This window comes from Myxine glutinosa, chromosome 2 (assembly GCF_964187855.1).
Source record: "Myxine glutinosa chromosome 2, kmMyxGlut1.1, whole genome shotgun sequence".
NCBI lineage: Eukaryota > Metazoa > Chordata > Myxini > Myxiniformes > Myxinidae > Myxine > Myxine glutinosa.
The window spans coordinates 98,570,432-98,587,504 of NC_136262.1; the positions used below are offsets into that span (position 1 = coordinate 98,570,432).

General features: G+C 44.8%; 1 protein-coding gene across 5 annotated transcripts in view; it reads right to left on the bottom strand.

Moving 5' to 3' along the window:
- LOC137421530 (immunoglobulin superfamily DCC subclass member 4) overlaps positions 1 to 17,073 on the bottom strand; it is a 178,498-nt gene that overhangs the window by 54,061 nt on the left and 107,364 nt on the right. For 2 of the 5 annotated variants that reach the window (XM_078771338.1, XM_078771340.1), the window contains exons 9-11: positions 15,678 to 15,815; positions 15,117 to 15,317; positions 3,501 to 3,707 (exon numbers count right to left, since the gene is read on the bottom strand). In XM_078771338.1, the coding sequence (XP_078627464.1) occupies positions 3,501 to 3,707; positions 15,117 to 15,317; positions 15,678 to 15,815 (546 nt within the window). Of the gene's footprint in view, positions 1 to 3,500; positions 3,708 to 15,110; positions 15,321 to 15,677; positions 15,816 to 17,073 lie in introns of all 5 variants that reach the window. The other 3 variants (XM_078771339.1, XM_078771341.1, XM_078771337.1) reach the window with 2 other exon arrangements.

The following is a 17,073-nucleotide window of genomic DNA, read 5'->3' on the forward strand; positions in this document are numbered from 1 at the left end:
ATAAAATCTTCAGCTGCCTTCACATCCGAGCTTGCTGCCTCACCATGCCTGACGACGGAGTGAATGCCGGTCCTCTTCTTAAAATTATCAAACCATCCCCGACTGGCTTTGAATGACTCTTCCGATGCCTCGTCCGTTGATGTTCCTGCCGTCTGCTGCACCAAATCCCCGTAAATGTCTCGTGCCTTCTCACAGATGATGCTCTCGGTCACGGTATCTCCTGCGAGCTGCTTCTCCGTCAACCACACAAACAACAACTTCTCCATCTCTTCATGGACAGAGGTCCGGAGCTTTGAAATAATCTTAACGCCCTTGGCTGGCGTTATAGCCTTTATCGACTCCTTCTGCTTCAAAATCGTACATATCGTAGAAGTACTACGATCGTACTGCCTCGCCAAGTCGACAACACGCACACCTCGCTCATGTTTTTCGACGATTACGTGTTTTATATCCAAGCTCGCTCGCTCGTAACTCAGATCTCGGCTCGCATCACAAAGCAAAAAATCGACCGAGCGACGGCTCGTATCTCGGAAAACTCGTAAGTTGGTGCACTCGTAAGTCAAGGTTTCACTATATATATATATATATATATATATATATATATACAGTCGTGGGCAAAAATATTGGCACCCTTGCACACTTTTCAAATAATGCACCGTTTCTTCCAGAAAATTGTTGAAATTAAAACATCTTCTGGTATCCACAAATGTATTTCTTTGGTTTGCAGTGGAACAAAACAAAAAAAGCTGAAAAAATTACTAAATCTTAACTTATTCCACACATAAATCCTAAAATGGCCTGGAAAATATGATTGGCACCTTTTAGAAGTTGGTAAATAATTATATTGAAAGCAGGTGATTCTCCTTCACTTTGGAATTGAACTCACCTATGGTAAGTTGCAGGTGCCTGCAACATAAAAATCGCTCATTCAACCAGTTTGAATAGAGAAAAGGAGTCATTCTGCTGTTTTGTGTCACTGTGTGTACTGCAATGAGCATGGAGAAAAGAAAGAAAACCAGAGAATTGTCTGAGAAGGTCAGGCACAAGATTGTAGCCAAGCGTGGACAATCTCAAGGCTCCAAGTCAATCTCCAGAGACCTTGATGTTCCAGTGTCCACCGTGCGCAATGTTATCAGGAAGTTTAAGGCCCATGGCACTGTAGCCAACCTCCATGGACGTGGCCGCAAGAGAAAACTTGATCGAAGATTGCAGCAAAGGATTGTTCAAATGGTGGAGAAAGCACCTTGATCAACTGCCAAACAGATTCAGGTTGACCTTATATATATATTAACAGTTAAAAAGGTGTTTCTGGATTAAAGTGCAGTTTGCATTTTTTAAGCAATTCCAGCCCATCATTTGGGATTCCATCCACGGATGCATTTCTAACTCACTGGCCTTCATCAGCCTGGAGTGGATAACCCTCAGGAGTTGAGCTGGGAAGCTCTAGCTCTACCATGTGGCATAATTGCTAAAATCCTCAAGCTGTGTAATGGATGCCTAAATATGGTGTATGTGCAGCAGGCACTCTCCTATTGGTCAGAACTATTGCAGCAATTGCTTGTGTGAGACCAGGCATTCACTGTCACCATTCCAGTGATATATTATTTTAACATTCCAGTATTATTCAATATATACAGACATATGCAAATATTTGCTAATTTCTTACCCTCGTCAGAGGAGAGGGTATTGCAACCGTTGGTCCGATTGACACAAAACTTTCACCATAGGAGTACCTTCGCCTGTATAATTTTTAATGATAATTATGATGTCAGAGGTCACATGGTACTGGCGTCATCTTGGAAAAACCGAAAAACTTTGCCCCTATACATATCTAAAACCGATCCATGGAAAAAAGTGAAACATGTCTGTCTCATTGTCAAGTACTCCCCATGGGGAACAACATATATTCATGATGATATCGGTGCCTTCATAATGATGTCATAATTAGACAAGTAGAACGCCTGATCTGATCAGTTTGAAATTTCTTGAGTGTGATCTACAAAAACATTGAATGTGAGAATTAAATTGATGACGTCATCGCTCACATGGTTCGGCAGCCTTACTGAATAGAACATAAATCTATGTAGTCAATAAAATCACACAAACACAGCAGCTAATAAACACCACACAAAATACACCACATAAACATGTCTGGCGAGGGTCTGCCATCTATGATTGCTTTTTTTTGTTACCCTTGCCAGAGGAGAGGGTATTGCATTTGAGTCCGTTTGTTTGTCTGTTCGTTTGTCTCTTTGTTACTTGCAAAATCGAAGATTTTTCAAGTATATTGGTAGATTGCGTTTGTGGTTCTGTCTGTCTGTTTGTCTGTTTGTTTGTCACCGGCCTACAGGTCACAATTTTCAACCGATCTTCACGAGACTTCACCAAATGGTAGAGTTGGTCAAAAGCAAGAAGCTTATTATTTTTGGGGTCAAAAGGTCAAAATGTCAACATAGGCCAAAGGTCACCAACTTTGCTAAATTTCTAAAATCCTCAATTTTCATCCGATTGACTTGAAATTTGAAGAGGACTTGCATATCTGGTCACTGAATTCAATCACCAAGTATTCTTGAGGTCAACATAGGCCAAAAGGTCAACATAGGCCAAATTTCTAAAATCCTCAATTTTCATCCAATTGACTTGAAATTTGAAGAGGACTTGCATATCTGGTCACTGAATTCAACCACCAAGTATTTTTGAGGTCAACATAGGCCAAAAGGTCAACATAGGCCAAGTTTTAAAAATCCTCAATTTTCATCCGATTGACTTGAAAATTGAACAGCATTTGCACATTGAGTCACTAAATAGGGAAACAAACTATTTTTGAGGTCAAAAGGTCAAAGGTCAACTCAAGGTCAACCTTCCAAAATCATCATTTTTCATTTGAAAAATCGTCACTTTTCTTCCTATTGACCCGAGCTTTGATCAAGATTGTCAATTTTAATCTTGATGAAATGGACAATTTGCTGTATCAATGGAATTTTTTTTTCTTGGGGGGGGGGGGCGGGCGGATTTTGCAAGTAAGCGCTGAATAGAAAAAAATGAGACATGGCTCATTGCAAAGAACTCTCCATGGGGAATAAAATATGTTAATGATGATGTCATAGGTGCCTCCATTATGACGTCATAATTCGACAAGTACAAAACTTCATCCGATCAAGATGAAATTTTTTGAGCATAATGTAGGAATAAATTCGTTTAGAAAAAAAATAATGATGACGTCATCGGTCACGTGGTTCGGCCGCCATATTTGTTTTAACACAAAAGCCTTAACAACCACTGAAAATACATCCTGGCGAGAGTTTGCAATCTCCGATTGCTCTTTTTCTTGTTATTCTTGTATTCAAAATGTACATTCAATTACAAACTTTGCTTCTGTAAAAATAAAATAGAGTGATAGTAATAATATTAGCACGTAATAGTAATAAAACAATTAGAACAGCTTCACATGGTCACGACCCCAAAGCAAAGGTTAAAAATCTACTTTGCGTGAATAGTACCTAAATCCAAAAGCAAGTAACTTGTTACTTTATGCTTCAGAACAATGGGCTTGACAGGCCCTGTCTCAACCATCTGGTCCTGGTCCACAAGATAGCAGAACAAGTGGTACGAATGCACACGTATGTGGCATCTTGGTGACTTCCATGACACCAGTAGTGTCGTGTTATTGAATTTTCTCACAATGAGCTCGGATGGAAATGGAAAAGCTGTTGAAAAAGCAACAAAAGAAAACATCAGCAATAACAAGTGAATTGCTCAATCAACATCGGCGGGTCATCACAACTGCATTTACCAAACAAGTTCATTTATCCTTGGTATTCTTACACCTCCTTCAAGGAAGCTCTTTTTAATGCAACAATTTTGGAAAAACATAGGTTGGAAGGGCCATACATATAAACAGCAGTGTTGTAGTCGAGTCCACCTGGTCCGAGTAAGAATCCAAGCTGTCCAAATCTGAGTCTGAGTCCTGCGGTATGAGTCCGAGCCCAGCAGTCCTGAGTCCAAGTCCTTGGCATTCCTCATCCGAGTCTTTTGGTAAAAGTGTATTGTAAAGTGGCAAAAAATAGCGAATTTATTTGTGCTTATATACTGAAACGCAAAAGAAACTTACCACCTTTGAAACCTTTAAATATCAACAATAACACTGCGTGTAGTAAATGTGTGAACTTATTTGTGGACAATAGTGTACTCACTGTCAGACAAAACGGTCATGGATGGTCACTTGAACCTTCAATGGTCACTTCATAGCACAGCTGTTGAACAGCCGTTTTGACTGTCAGTGATTAGCCAAGGGGTACGGGATGATTTTAATGAGCTGCACGTGATGTCTTGATATTGGCTTTAAAAAGGCCAGTGCAAAATGGGCATTTTGACCAAAAAATTTGACCATTTTGACCAACTTCAAAAAGACCGAAAACGCAAAATAAACTTATCACTTGTTTGAAATGTAATAAAATTGTAACAGTTAAAAATAAAACAAACCAACAATTGCTAATTGAAACATTGGCATTTTATTGATGACATGTCAAGTTTTTGACCAAGATACAACATCTCATCAGTTTGTTCTACAGTACAGAACAGCACAGGGTGCAATGTCAGTCCCCTTTCAATAGCGTGTGTGGCCACCATTGTTTTGGATACAGGCAGTGCATCGTTGGCGTATACTGCCTACCAGTCTTTGGATGGATTGCTGCTGGATTCTGTCCCACTCAGTCCTCAATGTCTGAAGCAGCTCTGCCCATGTCCTGGCCCTGCCAACTACGCGTCTCCCAAGCTCATCCCACAGGTGCTCTATGGGATTCAGGTCAGGGGAGAACGCAGGCCACTGCATGGTGTTGATGTTCTCGCCTTGGAGAAATGCAGTGGTAAAGCGAGCAGCATGGGGACGAGCGTTGTCATGCTGAAAGGTTCTCAGTTCTGGGTGGTCTAGCAGGAATGGCAGCAGATGAGGTCGCAGGATGTTATCCACATACCGCTGGGTGTTAAGATTCCCATCCACAACCACCAGTGGCGTCCTGTACCGGCCTGATATGGCGGCCCACACCATCACACTTGGGCCACCCCACCTGTTGGCTTGACGCACGCAACAATTGCCATATCGCTCGCCAGTTCTTCTCCAGACACGCTCACGCCCATCAGGACTGTCCACACAGAACCTTGACTCATCGCTGAAAGCGACCTCGTTCCACTGCGCCAAGGTCCACCGCTGATGCTGCTGGCACCATCTCTGTCGGTTGCGGCGATGGGCAGCCATCATCACGGGGCCTCTGTATGGTCTTCTGGCAGTCAGACCATAGTCATGCAGTCATCTTCGTGCAGTATCATTGGAGATCCGTGGTTTGCATGCCCCGGAGTTTCTGCCGCAGTGCGGGATGCTGGACGGAATCGATCCCGCAGGTGACTTCGGACCATATGCCTGTCCTGCCTTGCAGTGGTGACTCTTGGCCTCCCTGATCGAGGTCTGTCATCTGCAGAGTTGTGGAGGGTGTCTCTGTCCACCAGGGCCGATATCGTCTGGTGTGAGCAGCCAAGGCGACGTGCCACCTCACGGTAGCTCAGTCTGCCTTGCAGCATGCCCAGGGCACGCTGCCGTTTATCCCTTGACAATCGTGGCATGTTGATTGAAATGCCCATTTTGCACTGGCCTTTTTAAAGCCAATATCAAGACATCACGTGCAGCTCATTAAAATCATCCCGTACCCCTTGGCTAATCACTGACAGTCAAAACGGCTGTTCAACAGCTGTGCTATGAAGTGACCATTGAAGGTTCAAGTGACCATCCGTGACCGTTTTGTCTGACAGTGAGGACACTATTGTCCACAAATAAGTTCACACATTTACTACACGCAGTGTTATTGTTGATATTTAAAGGTTTCAAAGGTGGTAAGTTTCTTTTGCGTTTTCGATCTTTTTGAAGTTGGTCAAAATGGTCAAATTTTTCGGTCAAAATGCCCATTTTGCACTGGCCTTTTTAAAGCCAATATCAAGACATCACGTGCAGCTCATTAAAATCATCCCGTACCCCTTGGCTAATCACTGACAGTCAAAACGGCTGTTCAACAGCTGTGCTATGAAGTGACCATTGAAGGTTCAAGTGACCATCCGTGACCGTTTTGTCTGACAGTGAGGACACTATTGTCCACAAATAAGTTCACACATTTACTACACGCAGTGTTATTGTTGATATTTAAAGGTTTCAAAGGTGGTAAGTTTCTTTTGCGTTTCAGTATATATTATGTAAATAAGGACAATAAAATTTCAAAACCAACTAACACTGTAACTTCTTACTTGCATCATTATTCCATATTATGGCCCTCTTGCTGTGAGTTTGCTCATTCATTTCAGACTACAAAGTTTCTGATGGCATAAGTATCTTGTCCAGAAAATACTGCATGGTAGTAATAATTTGCATTTATTTGTCAAATGTCAAACTTATGAAAGTCCGAAACAGAATCAAACAAATATATCTCAAATTGTAGACACAAATCACTCACTTCCTTAAAATATTGCCTGCAAGATAGACATTTATGCTACTTTTCAAGTTTTCAAAAAGATGTTTAAATGGTATTTTCATACTAGCAGAGCCTACCCGTCACTTCACTGATGGATTAATTAGTCATCCTGTTTGCCAACATAATACCCATGCGAAGAGTGCTTTAACCTCAGCGTTGCCCAGGTAAAAAGGGAATTGTAATACCCTCTGCCACCAACTTCATGTGGCAATACACGGAACACATTTACATCGAGAATTTATGCCCTCCCCACACCTCTGCGAGAGGTCGCAGCTACATAGCTTAGGTTACCCCCCACACAAAGTTGTTTTTGTACTCTTGAGTTTGGAGTTTGCAACTTAAAAGATGTGGCTGTGCATAGAACACATAAACAAAGAGAGAGAGAGAGAGATTTTTGCCTTTTATAGGTAGAGATTATCTATATCTAAACAATTTCAATGAAGCATAGCTTGGTGTGACCGGTTGCTACCAAGCATAGCTTCAACACATATCAGAAATATGAGCATGCTTAGAGTGTTTGCTCCCAGCCTTGCACGATGAGGGTGCATAATAAGGCCTCCCTTTGAAAACACTTTCTGCACTGGAGCACTTGAAGCGGGAACACGGTACTTTTAAAGCTATAATCTGTGCAGTTGAGGTACTTGGATTTTTTCCAACCAAAACTGAAGTGCACCACTCCTTTGGGTTGGATCATAGTCGTACAGACTCAGAGTATGTTCTGATGCTGACAGGTCCACTCACTCCACTACTGTTTCTTTTTTTGGCAAATGTTTTATAGCGAGTGAACAGACGGGGGCCTTTGCTGGCTGATGTGTGGCTTCATCCTCCTCGCTACTCGTCTTCCCTTTGGGCTCATCAGATCCATTAATGTCTTCACTGGAGCTTGTGTCAGGGTAAAAATGAATAATTGTCATCTCTGGACCAATCATAGACAGCCATAGCCGAAAAGCATGTTGGGTAAATGCATCATGTGATATAATTGAGCCAGGCCAAAAGGAAATATACAACACAAACAACATGCATTTTAAGGCCATTTTCCCTGCTACAGTGGGGGTTAGCCTTGCGGTCCCCATGACAATCTTCTCCATTTTGCCCTATTTTCTGCATCTCTCCTTGTTAACCCCCTTGCCTGCATTTCTTCTTCCACCATCTTTAGCCAAGTCTTTCTCGGTCTTCCCCGTCCTCTACTTCCTTCTACATTCATTTCCATCACTCTTCTCAACCAGTCACTTTCATCCTTCCTCAACACATGACCAAACCATCTCAACCTGTTCCTCTTCACAGCATCAATCACAGGCAATATTCCCATCATCATTCGCAATTCATCATTTGTCTTCCTCTCTCTCAATGATACTCCGCACATCCACCGAACCATTCGCATTTCCACCCTTTCCAGCCTTCGTTGCTGCTCGACATTCATGACCCATGTCTCGCTCCCATAAATCACAACACTTCTCACACATGCAGCATACACCTTTCCCTTCAGCTTCAACGACACTCCCCTCCTCATCAGCACGCCACTCAGTTCCCGAAACTTCTTCCATGCACATTTCGTTGCCGAGTCTGATCCACCTTCTCCATTCAGCATGTCTCCGAGGTAGCAAAATGTTTTCACACCTTCCAGATTCACGCCGTCTCCAAGATCCAACTCAACATTTCCTCCATCTGTGCACACCTTACATTTGAATGTAGCTGCCACACTGGTTAATGACCCTCTCAGACCACTACATTTTTGATGAACCCACTCAGCGCACATTGTACATTGAATGGAGTTCACTCCGACACCCTTCCTACACACAGCACAGGGCCACTTCCCAGTTCTTTCCACCTCACCACATGCTTTACCACTTGCCATCACCTTCGTCTTTCCAATATTCACCTTCAGACCTTTTGTCTCCATACATTCCTTCCACTTGTTCATCTTTTCCTTCAGTCCATCCATACTTTCCGCAATCAACACCAGATCATCTGCATACAACAACTCCCATGGTAAACCCTCCTTTACGTTCTGAGCCAGCACCTCCATCACAGCTACAAATAGTAGTGGTCTTAGTACCGACCCCTGATGCACTCCCGCATTCACCTCAAACTCACCACTGTTCCCGTCCTTCGTCCTTAAAGCTGTGCGCACTCTTTTGTACACTGCCATCACTACTCTGATCAACCATTCCTCCACTCCTAACTTCCTCAATGCCCATGTCAATACTTTGCGTGGAACCCTATCGAATGCTTTCTCCAGATCAACAAACCCAAGAAACAACTTCTTCCTCTTCTCCATGTACTTCTCCTGCAACTGCCTCACAATGAAAAGTGCGTCTGTCGTTCCTTTTCCTGGCATAAATCCAAACTGCATTTCGTCGATCTTCACTTTCTTCCTTATCCTCCTCTCCAACACCCTTTCTAATACCTTCATTCCATGCTCCAATAACTTTATCGCCCGGTACGAGCCACACTCCAGAGGGTCACCTTTCCCCTTGTATAGAGGGACGAGGGTACTCATTTCCCAATCCACTGGAATGCGGCCTTCTTTCACCACCAGATTACAGATCTCTGTCATTCTCTTCACACCCCAACTTCCTGCTGCCTTCAACATATCTCCCACAACTCCCGTCGGCCCTCCCGCTTTTCTACTCTTCATTGCTTTTATCGCTTCCTCAACTTCCTTCTCAGTTATCTTCTCTGCCGGTCCTAAAACTGGGTTACTCTCTATGTTGCCATCCCATTCATTCTCTGTATTCAACAGCATTTCCATATATCTTTTCCATCTTCCTTTAATTCCATCTGGGTCGACAACGATTTGTCCCACTTCATCCTTCAAGCAACTCACCCCCATCACATCACACCTCTCTTTCGCTATCTGCTTTGCAATCCTGAATACCACTCTCTGACCCTCTTCCGAATCCAAGCGTTCTCCGAACATTTTCTTACATGCCTCCTGCGCCTTTGCTACCTCTTTCTTTGCAGCCTTCTTGGCTGCCTTATAACTTTCATGCTCTGCTGTTTCTACTCCCGTACCATTCGCCTTCTGCCACCCCTTGAACTTCTTCATCTTCTCGTCAATCCTCTTTCCAACTTCATCATCCCACCACCATGTTTCCGAGTGCCTCGGTGGTCCTTTTGTCCATCCACATACCTCACTAACGGCTCCCAACAGACTCGCTTCCATTGACATCCAACCACTTTCAAGCTCAACCACATCATCCTCTACCCTACTCAGCCTCTCTTTTAATGCCTCCCTTACTGTCACCTCTTTTGACCTCCACACCTTCATTCTTGGTTGGTACCTCACCCGCCGAGCTCTCCTCGCATCTTTCACCCTTATGTCGCAGACAACCAAGTGGTGCTGTGAAACAGCCTCCTCCCCCGGGATCACCTTTGTGTCCTGGAGGGGCCCCCTATCTCGCCTACGCACCATCAGGTAGTCAACGGTTGTCGTCGACCCACCTGACGTGTATGTAACAAGCTTATTATCCTCTTTCTGGAACTGAGTATTACAAATCAACAAATCAGCTCCATCAGCAAACTCCAAAATCCTTTCACCTTCTCCATTTCTCACACCATATCCGTAACCCCCATGAACTCCCTCAAAACCATTCATACTCCTTCCCACATGTCCATTTAGGTCTCCTCCTACCACAACAACTTCCTCATCTTTCACGTTTTCCATCAGCTTCTCTAACGCACACCAGAACTTGTCCTTCTCTTCATCGCTCCGACCAACCTGCGGAGCATATCCCGAGATGACGTTCACCAAGAGCATTCCAATCATCATTTTCACCATCATCAACCTATCACTCACTCTCCTCACACTCACCACACTGTCTACAAACTCCTCAGAAAACAGGACACCAACACCATTCACGCCCTCCAGGCACCCTTGCCACATAAACTTGTATTTCTGTCCCTGCCTACCCTTCACCATTCTCACACCACTTCCCTTCCATCTCGTCTCTTGCACACAACATATGTCCACTCTTCTTCTGACCAATACTTCCACCACTTCTCCTGATCTCCCTGTCATTGTCACTACATTCCATGTCCAAAACCTCAGAAACCGATCTCCACTTCGGGCTGTACCCTGCCCATAAGTAGTAGTAATTGTAATGGTTCTCTTTTTGAGGCAGTGTTTTTATGGCCGGATGCCCTTCCTGATGCCAACCCTCTTAGTCGTCTCTTACGACACGCAGGAATACAGCTGGACACTCTACAAACCCCGAAAAAGCACTCTGCTGTAAGCCCTCCTCCAAAATAGCCACTCACTCCTCTGAATCACCTTCCTGGCCACTCCCTGCCCCACAGCCAATCATAGGCTTTATACACATGGACCAAACCCCTTGGTCTAACTCACAGGGGGCTGTGGGGGAAGGAAGAAGAAAAAGGTCACAAACCGTAACACCTCCCCCCCTTAAAGAAGAAAACTTTACCCCAAGAAAAGTTTTCTTTTACAAAGTCAAGATAAGCAGTGCAAGCATAAACTTAACCCAGCATAAACAGTGCAATAAACAAACAGCCATCTCTCCTTGTGACATTTACAGGCATCATAGCTCATATGCAGGGGCACGAAAAAAAAAACATCTCTTAAGCTCGAGATAGAGCATCCGCAATGACATTATCTCGACCCGAAATATGTACAATTTTCTATGGGTACGGCTGTACTAAAAGCCCCCATCAGTTCCCTATCAGGTGCTTGGAGAGCAATGCTGTCTAATTCACTGGAGTCAATATCTTGATACTTTATATGACCTACCAACTGGCCGGCCGAGGTCGGCCTCACGCTCATAGTACCTTTTAAGCATATTAACGTGGCACACCCGGCGGGGTTTCCATCTGTCATGGGTCCGCACCACGTAGTTCACCTCACTCAGCTTTTTTTCGACCAAGTAGGGACCACTAAACTTCGCCAATAGTGGCTCCCCATGCAGAGGTAGTGAAACTAGCACTTTGTCTCCAGGCCTAAAATTACGAGCTGTCGTATTCATGTCAAAACGGGCCTTCATTACTCACTGAGATACTTTCAAATGTTCCTTGGCGTCATTGAAGGCGGTGATAAGTGTTTCCCGGAAAGTACCGACATAGTCCCGAAGGTTAGGGTTCTCCGTCTCTTCGAGGACTCTCTCTTTCACTACTGGGGAAACACAAACCCTATTGCCAGCCAAATCATTTCCCAATAGGAAACTAATACCCTCTATGGGGAGAGGGGTGACTATTCCTACTATCACGGGTCCTGTGACCAAATTAGACTTCAGTTCACCCTATGTAAGGGGACTGGGACATAACGACCTGCAATGCTCTGGATTAAGGCACTCGCTTTCCCCGAACTACTCAAAGTCAATGGCAAAACGCTAGACATCATCAACGACTGGGCGGCCCCAGTATCCCTCAGAATAACGACGGACTTGACTTTCCCGTCCCAAGACACTTGGCCCTTTGACACAAAGGGTTTATAACGGTCCTGTATGGGGCTCGTAAAGTCAGCAGTATCCTCAGCTTTAACTGAAAGGGCACAATCATGGTGATTGTCCACTTTCGTTCGAACCAATGCAATAGGTCTAGCGGAGCCCCCCTGCTTCTCCTCCCTTTGCAATTTCCAACAATTCGACTTCAGATGTCCCCTCTGTTTACAGTAATAACACGTGGGGGGCGGTCCCCGGCGAGATGACTGACTCGTCCACTCAAACTGTCTACCCAGAGACGGCCGCATCAATGGACCCCTATGGTCTGTCCACTTCCCCTCTGACCGGTCCTCACTAACCCCCTTCTTGTTATCCCAGGTAGTAGCGTAATGAGGAAAACCAAGGCCTCTCTTATGGGTAAGTTCATAATCATCTGCACCAACAGCAGCTTTTTTCAACTCACCAACCTTATGATTCGTAAGGTGTGTCCTAATGTCCAAGGGGATACTGTTCCTAAACTCTTCCATCAAGATAACCTCCCTTAGATTACCATAGGTCCTATCCACTTGTCGAGAACGATAACACCGATCAAAACTCATTTCCTTCTCCCTCGCAAATTCAACAAATGTCTGCCCAGCCTGTCTTTTCAGGGTTCGGAACTTCTGCCGGTACGCTTCCGGAACTTGCTCATAGGCTGACAACACAGCCTTTTTAACAGCCTCATAATTCTCTGACTGATCCTCCAACAGAGCTGAATACACTTCCTGGGCTCTCCCTATGAACCCACTTTGTCGTAGCAGGGTCCAGTATTGTACAGGCCACTGAAGACGTTTTGCTATCTTTTCAAAAGACAGAAAAAACGTTTCCACCTACTCCTCGTTAAACTTGGGAACAAGCCTAATGTTTCGAGCCACATCAAAGGAACGGGGGAGATCATTTTGACCCCCACCTGAATCGATGGAAACGGGTTGGGCCGATCCCACCTGCATTTCTAATTTTCTTAACTCAAACTCTCGTTGGCGTTCTTCTTTTTCTCTTTCAAACTCTCTTTGCTTTTCTTCCTTTTCTCTTTCAAACTCTTTCCTTTTCTTCCTTTTCTCTTTGCTGTTCTTCCTTTTCTCTTTGCTGTTCTTCCTTTTCTCTTTCAAACTCTCTTTGCTTTTCTTCCTTTTCTCTTTCAAACTCTCTTTCCTTTTCTTCCTTTTCTCTTTGCTGTTCTTCCTTTTCACTTTCAAACTCTCTTTGCCGTTCCTTATCTTCTAACTTTAGTCTGAGCTGTCTTTCTTCTGATTCTATCCGGGCTAATTCCAAGGCTTCACTCCTCAATCTTACCCACGGTTCTAAACCCATGCGACTGACAATAGCCGAAACAATCTCCGCCTTTTTCATGCCAGATGTCCCACTAACCCCAAGATGATCAGCTACAGCTCGTAACTCTACCTTACGTAACAGTTCTACATTTTGCACTGATAGCCCCTTCTTCTCCAAAAATTCCTTGACTTCAAAATCCATCTCCTCAGCCATGGTGTACGACTGCAGTATAAGTACCAGCACCGCAAACAAAAGTCAAATTATCTGCCAATGAGAAAACTTACAAATGCGGGAAAAAAAAATCCAAGACAGGTATCATATAAATCAGATCCCGGACGAGCCCCCAATTTGTTACGGTCTGAAGCACACCAAGCCAAGCCTTCAATCACATGGTCTTTATTTATGGATTATCACACGAAAATCTCTTCCGACACATAAAACCAAGAAGGGAGAAAAGAGGGAAAAACCCGAATTGGCCAGTCCAAGAGTAGGCAGCTCCAAGAGTAGGCCGGTCCAAGAGTAGGCCGGTCCAAGAGTAGGCCGGTCCAATGCAGGCCCAACAGTAGGCCCCAGGGCAGGCCCAGTAGTAGGCCCCACGGCAGGCCCAACAGTAGGCCCCAAGGCAGGCCCAGCACAAGAGGGTAGGAGTAGGCAAGTCCACGTGTAGGCCCCAAGGCAGGCCCAACAGTAGGCCCCAGGGCAGGCCCAACAGTAGGCCCCAAGGCAGGCCCAGCTCGAGAGTGTAGGAGTAGGCAAGTCCACGAGTAGGCCCCAAGGCAGGCCCAACAGTAGGCCCCAGGGCAGGCCCAACAGTAGGCCCCAATGCAGGCCCAGCACGAGAGGGTAAAAGTAGGCAAGTCCACGAGTTCGATCAACGTCACCCTTCAGGTGGAGAGATTGCAGCTGGACACTCTACAAACCCCGAAAAAGCACTCTGCCATAAGCCCTCCTCCAAAATGGCCACTCACTCCTCTGAATCACCTTCCTGGCCACTTCCGGCCCCACAGCCAATCATAGGCTTTATACACATGGACCAAACGACTTGGTCTAACTCACAGGGGGGTGTGGGGGAAGGAAGAAGAAAAAGGTCACAAACCGTAACACTATCCCATAGCTTTTTTTATTGGTTTATCATCACAATTTTAACCTTACATTACTAACCTCTTTAATGAGCTTTAATTAAAGTATACCAACAAGACTCTTATCTAGAGTGTCTTTGAGGTTGACACAAGCTCTAAAGATTCTTCTTTGGACGTATGCAGCACAAGGCTGTGGGGTAGCATCATTGGCGGAGGGCATGGTTGTGTCGCTGATGCAATGCCCTCTGCTGGTTAGGGCAGGAATTGTAGTTTGCGCATGGTGCCAGCGATAGCTGGCCTACTCTTTGCAAAGGTTACCGTGGGATCGTTTAAGTCTACCAACGAGTGCTGGCAGACGGGACACCCGTTTCACATCCATCTGAGGGACGGCAAACACATTGTTGAATCACCCTGCCTGTGAAACACTGGGATGACATTTTATAGCTGGGTCACGATTGCCGGCTAGACAGCTTGGAGGTGTGTGCGAACCTCTAGGCCATCCTGTCAGCCATAGTCTAATGATGACAGACTAACCTACTCTACTCTAAAGATGGCAGCCCTCAAAGCAAAAAGGAGAATCATTCTCCATTGAATTATAAACAAGTATTTCATTCATAATTGATTTTGTACTCATAATGTTCAAGTAAGGGCATAACCTGACAAACACCACCAAAGGAGACAACCTTAAATCGAGCGAGCTGCAAAACATGGTCATCTCAAGATCAGCGTCGATCAACCAACTCTAAGTTTTGTCGACACATCTCTTGTCCATCTATATCATCAAATTGGTAAGTACGAAAAGTAAGTTCACATACACGTACAGTTGCAGTCATGGCTGGAGCTGTTTCCAATTTTTGAGTCATTGCCTGGTGCTGGTATGGCGTAAAAGGCCCAGAGAGAAGGGTTGCCATAACCCACATAAGTGGCTGCTGCTAGGCGCACGCGATATTGCTTGTCGTGCTGTAAGCCTTGGAGCATCACCGAATACTTTTGTGCTGGAACCTCCACACTCTGAAATTGATCTGCTGGGCATGGAACAGAAAAAAGAATCACCACAAATATCAAAACAAGGAGGACGTGATAATGTGTGAATCCAATGATGCTTTTCGAGGTTCTGTGATGCGAGAGGATGAAAACATTGGGAGGTTCAACAATACCTCAATACTTATGTGACTTTGAACTACTCTCATATCAAACTCATAGATTTCTCACCTACTTGTAAAATATATTGCCAATGTACACAAGTACCCTGGCAAATTTTCTAATTCTTGGATCTCCATTTATAACAACCCCAATGCTCCAGGGTCAATCAAGATACTGCTGGTGATGCCAAGAAGACGGTTCTGTAACTGGACCAGGAAGCCAAATACTGTTCCACTCACCCTCATGCTGAAGACCATAGTCCACACGGTAACTGAGCAGTGTACTTTGGCTCTTCTCATGCGAAAGAGGATTCCAAGAAACATTCATCATTGATTCACCATTCCAGGACAGCGAGGGGCTGGGAGGCTGCAAGGGTACTATGAGGTTAAAGAGGAAAAAGTGCAAGAGATGAAAATTAAATTACAGCAGCACATTGTTATCAGAAAAACACAAACCCGAATTAAACAAGAAGAAAAAGACATAAAATGACATAGCCCCCGTGGTTTCAGTAATTTTGCTGTACGGAGTTGAAGGCTGTCAGTCGGACATCTTTGGTTGGATTACAAAACAAAATCTTCTGCATACTGTATGTACTCTCATGTATTGTCGTTGTGCCAAGTTTGAACAAAATCGGTCCATGCATGTCAAGAAATGTTTGGGGTAACAAAAGAAATGTTTGGGGTAACACGTTTAAGTAACAAAATGGCCGCCAGTCGGCCATTTTGGATCTGACCTCAAAAAAAATTACGTGCTTATGTAAGCCATCATTTTTTTTTATTTGTGTGTCAAGTTTGAACAACATGCATGCCCGAGAAATGGTGGAGGACGTGTTCAATGTCGGTTTTTTTAGAACTAAAATGGCCGCCAGTCTACCAGTCGGCCATCTTTGATCATATCACAAAATAAAGTGAGGTGCACGTATATGCTGTCATGTGCTGTGCTTGTGCCAAGTTTAAAAAAAAAATCAAACCATGCATGTTCAAGAAATGGTTGGGGACACGTTTAAGTAGGAAAATGGCCACCAGTCGGCCATCTTGGATCTGATCTTGAAAAAATGATGTGATTATGTAAGCCATCATTCGTTATCCGTGTGTCAGTTTGAACAACATGGGTAAATGCATGCTCGAGAAATGGTTGAGGACGTGTTCAATATCGGGTTTTTTTTACAACTAAAATGGCCGCAAGTCAGCCATCTTTGATTGCATCACGAAACAAAATGATGTGCATATGCATACCATTGAAGGAGCTGCGCTCCAACGCGAGTCAAAAGAATTGACGCGACCAAAGACGGAATTCGTCCGAGTTGCTTTATTGAAACAAAACAGCTCAGGTATTCTGACAAAAGCCCGTTTATCGGGCAGCAATATATATACACATTTATGTCGGGAAGTTTGCCCGGCAAAAGCTATACCGGGCATGCCCGGGTGTCAAGGGCGAGCCTTGGAAAGGCGAGTCTGGACCTGCCCGGGCGTGTTTGGCTGCGGCCTGGCAAGTCGAGGCTGGGCGTGCCCGGGCGCTCTGGACGAGCACTGGAAAGGCGAGAGCGGGCATGCCCGGACGCTCTGGGTGAGCCCTGGAAAGGCGATAGCGGGCATGCCCGGACGCTCTGGGCGAGCCCTGGAAAGGCGATAGCGG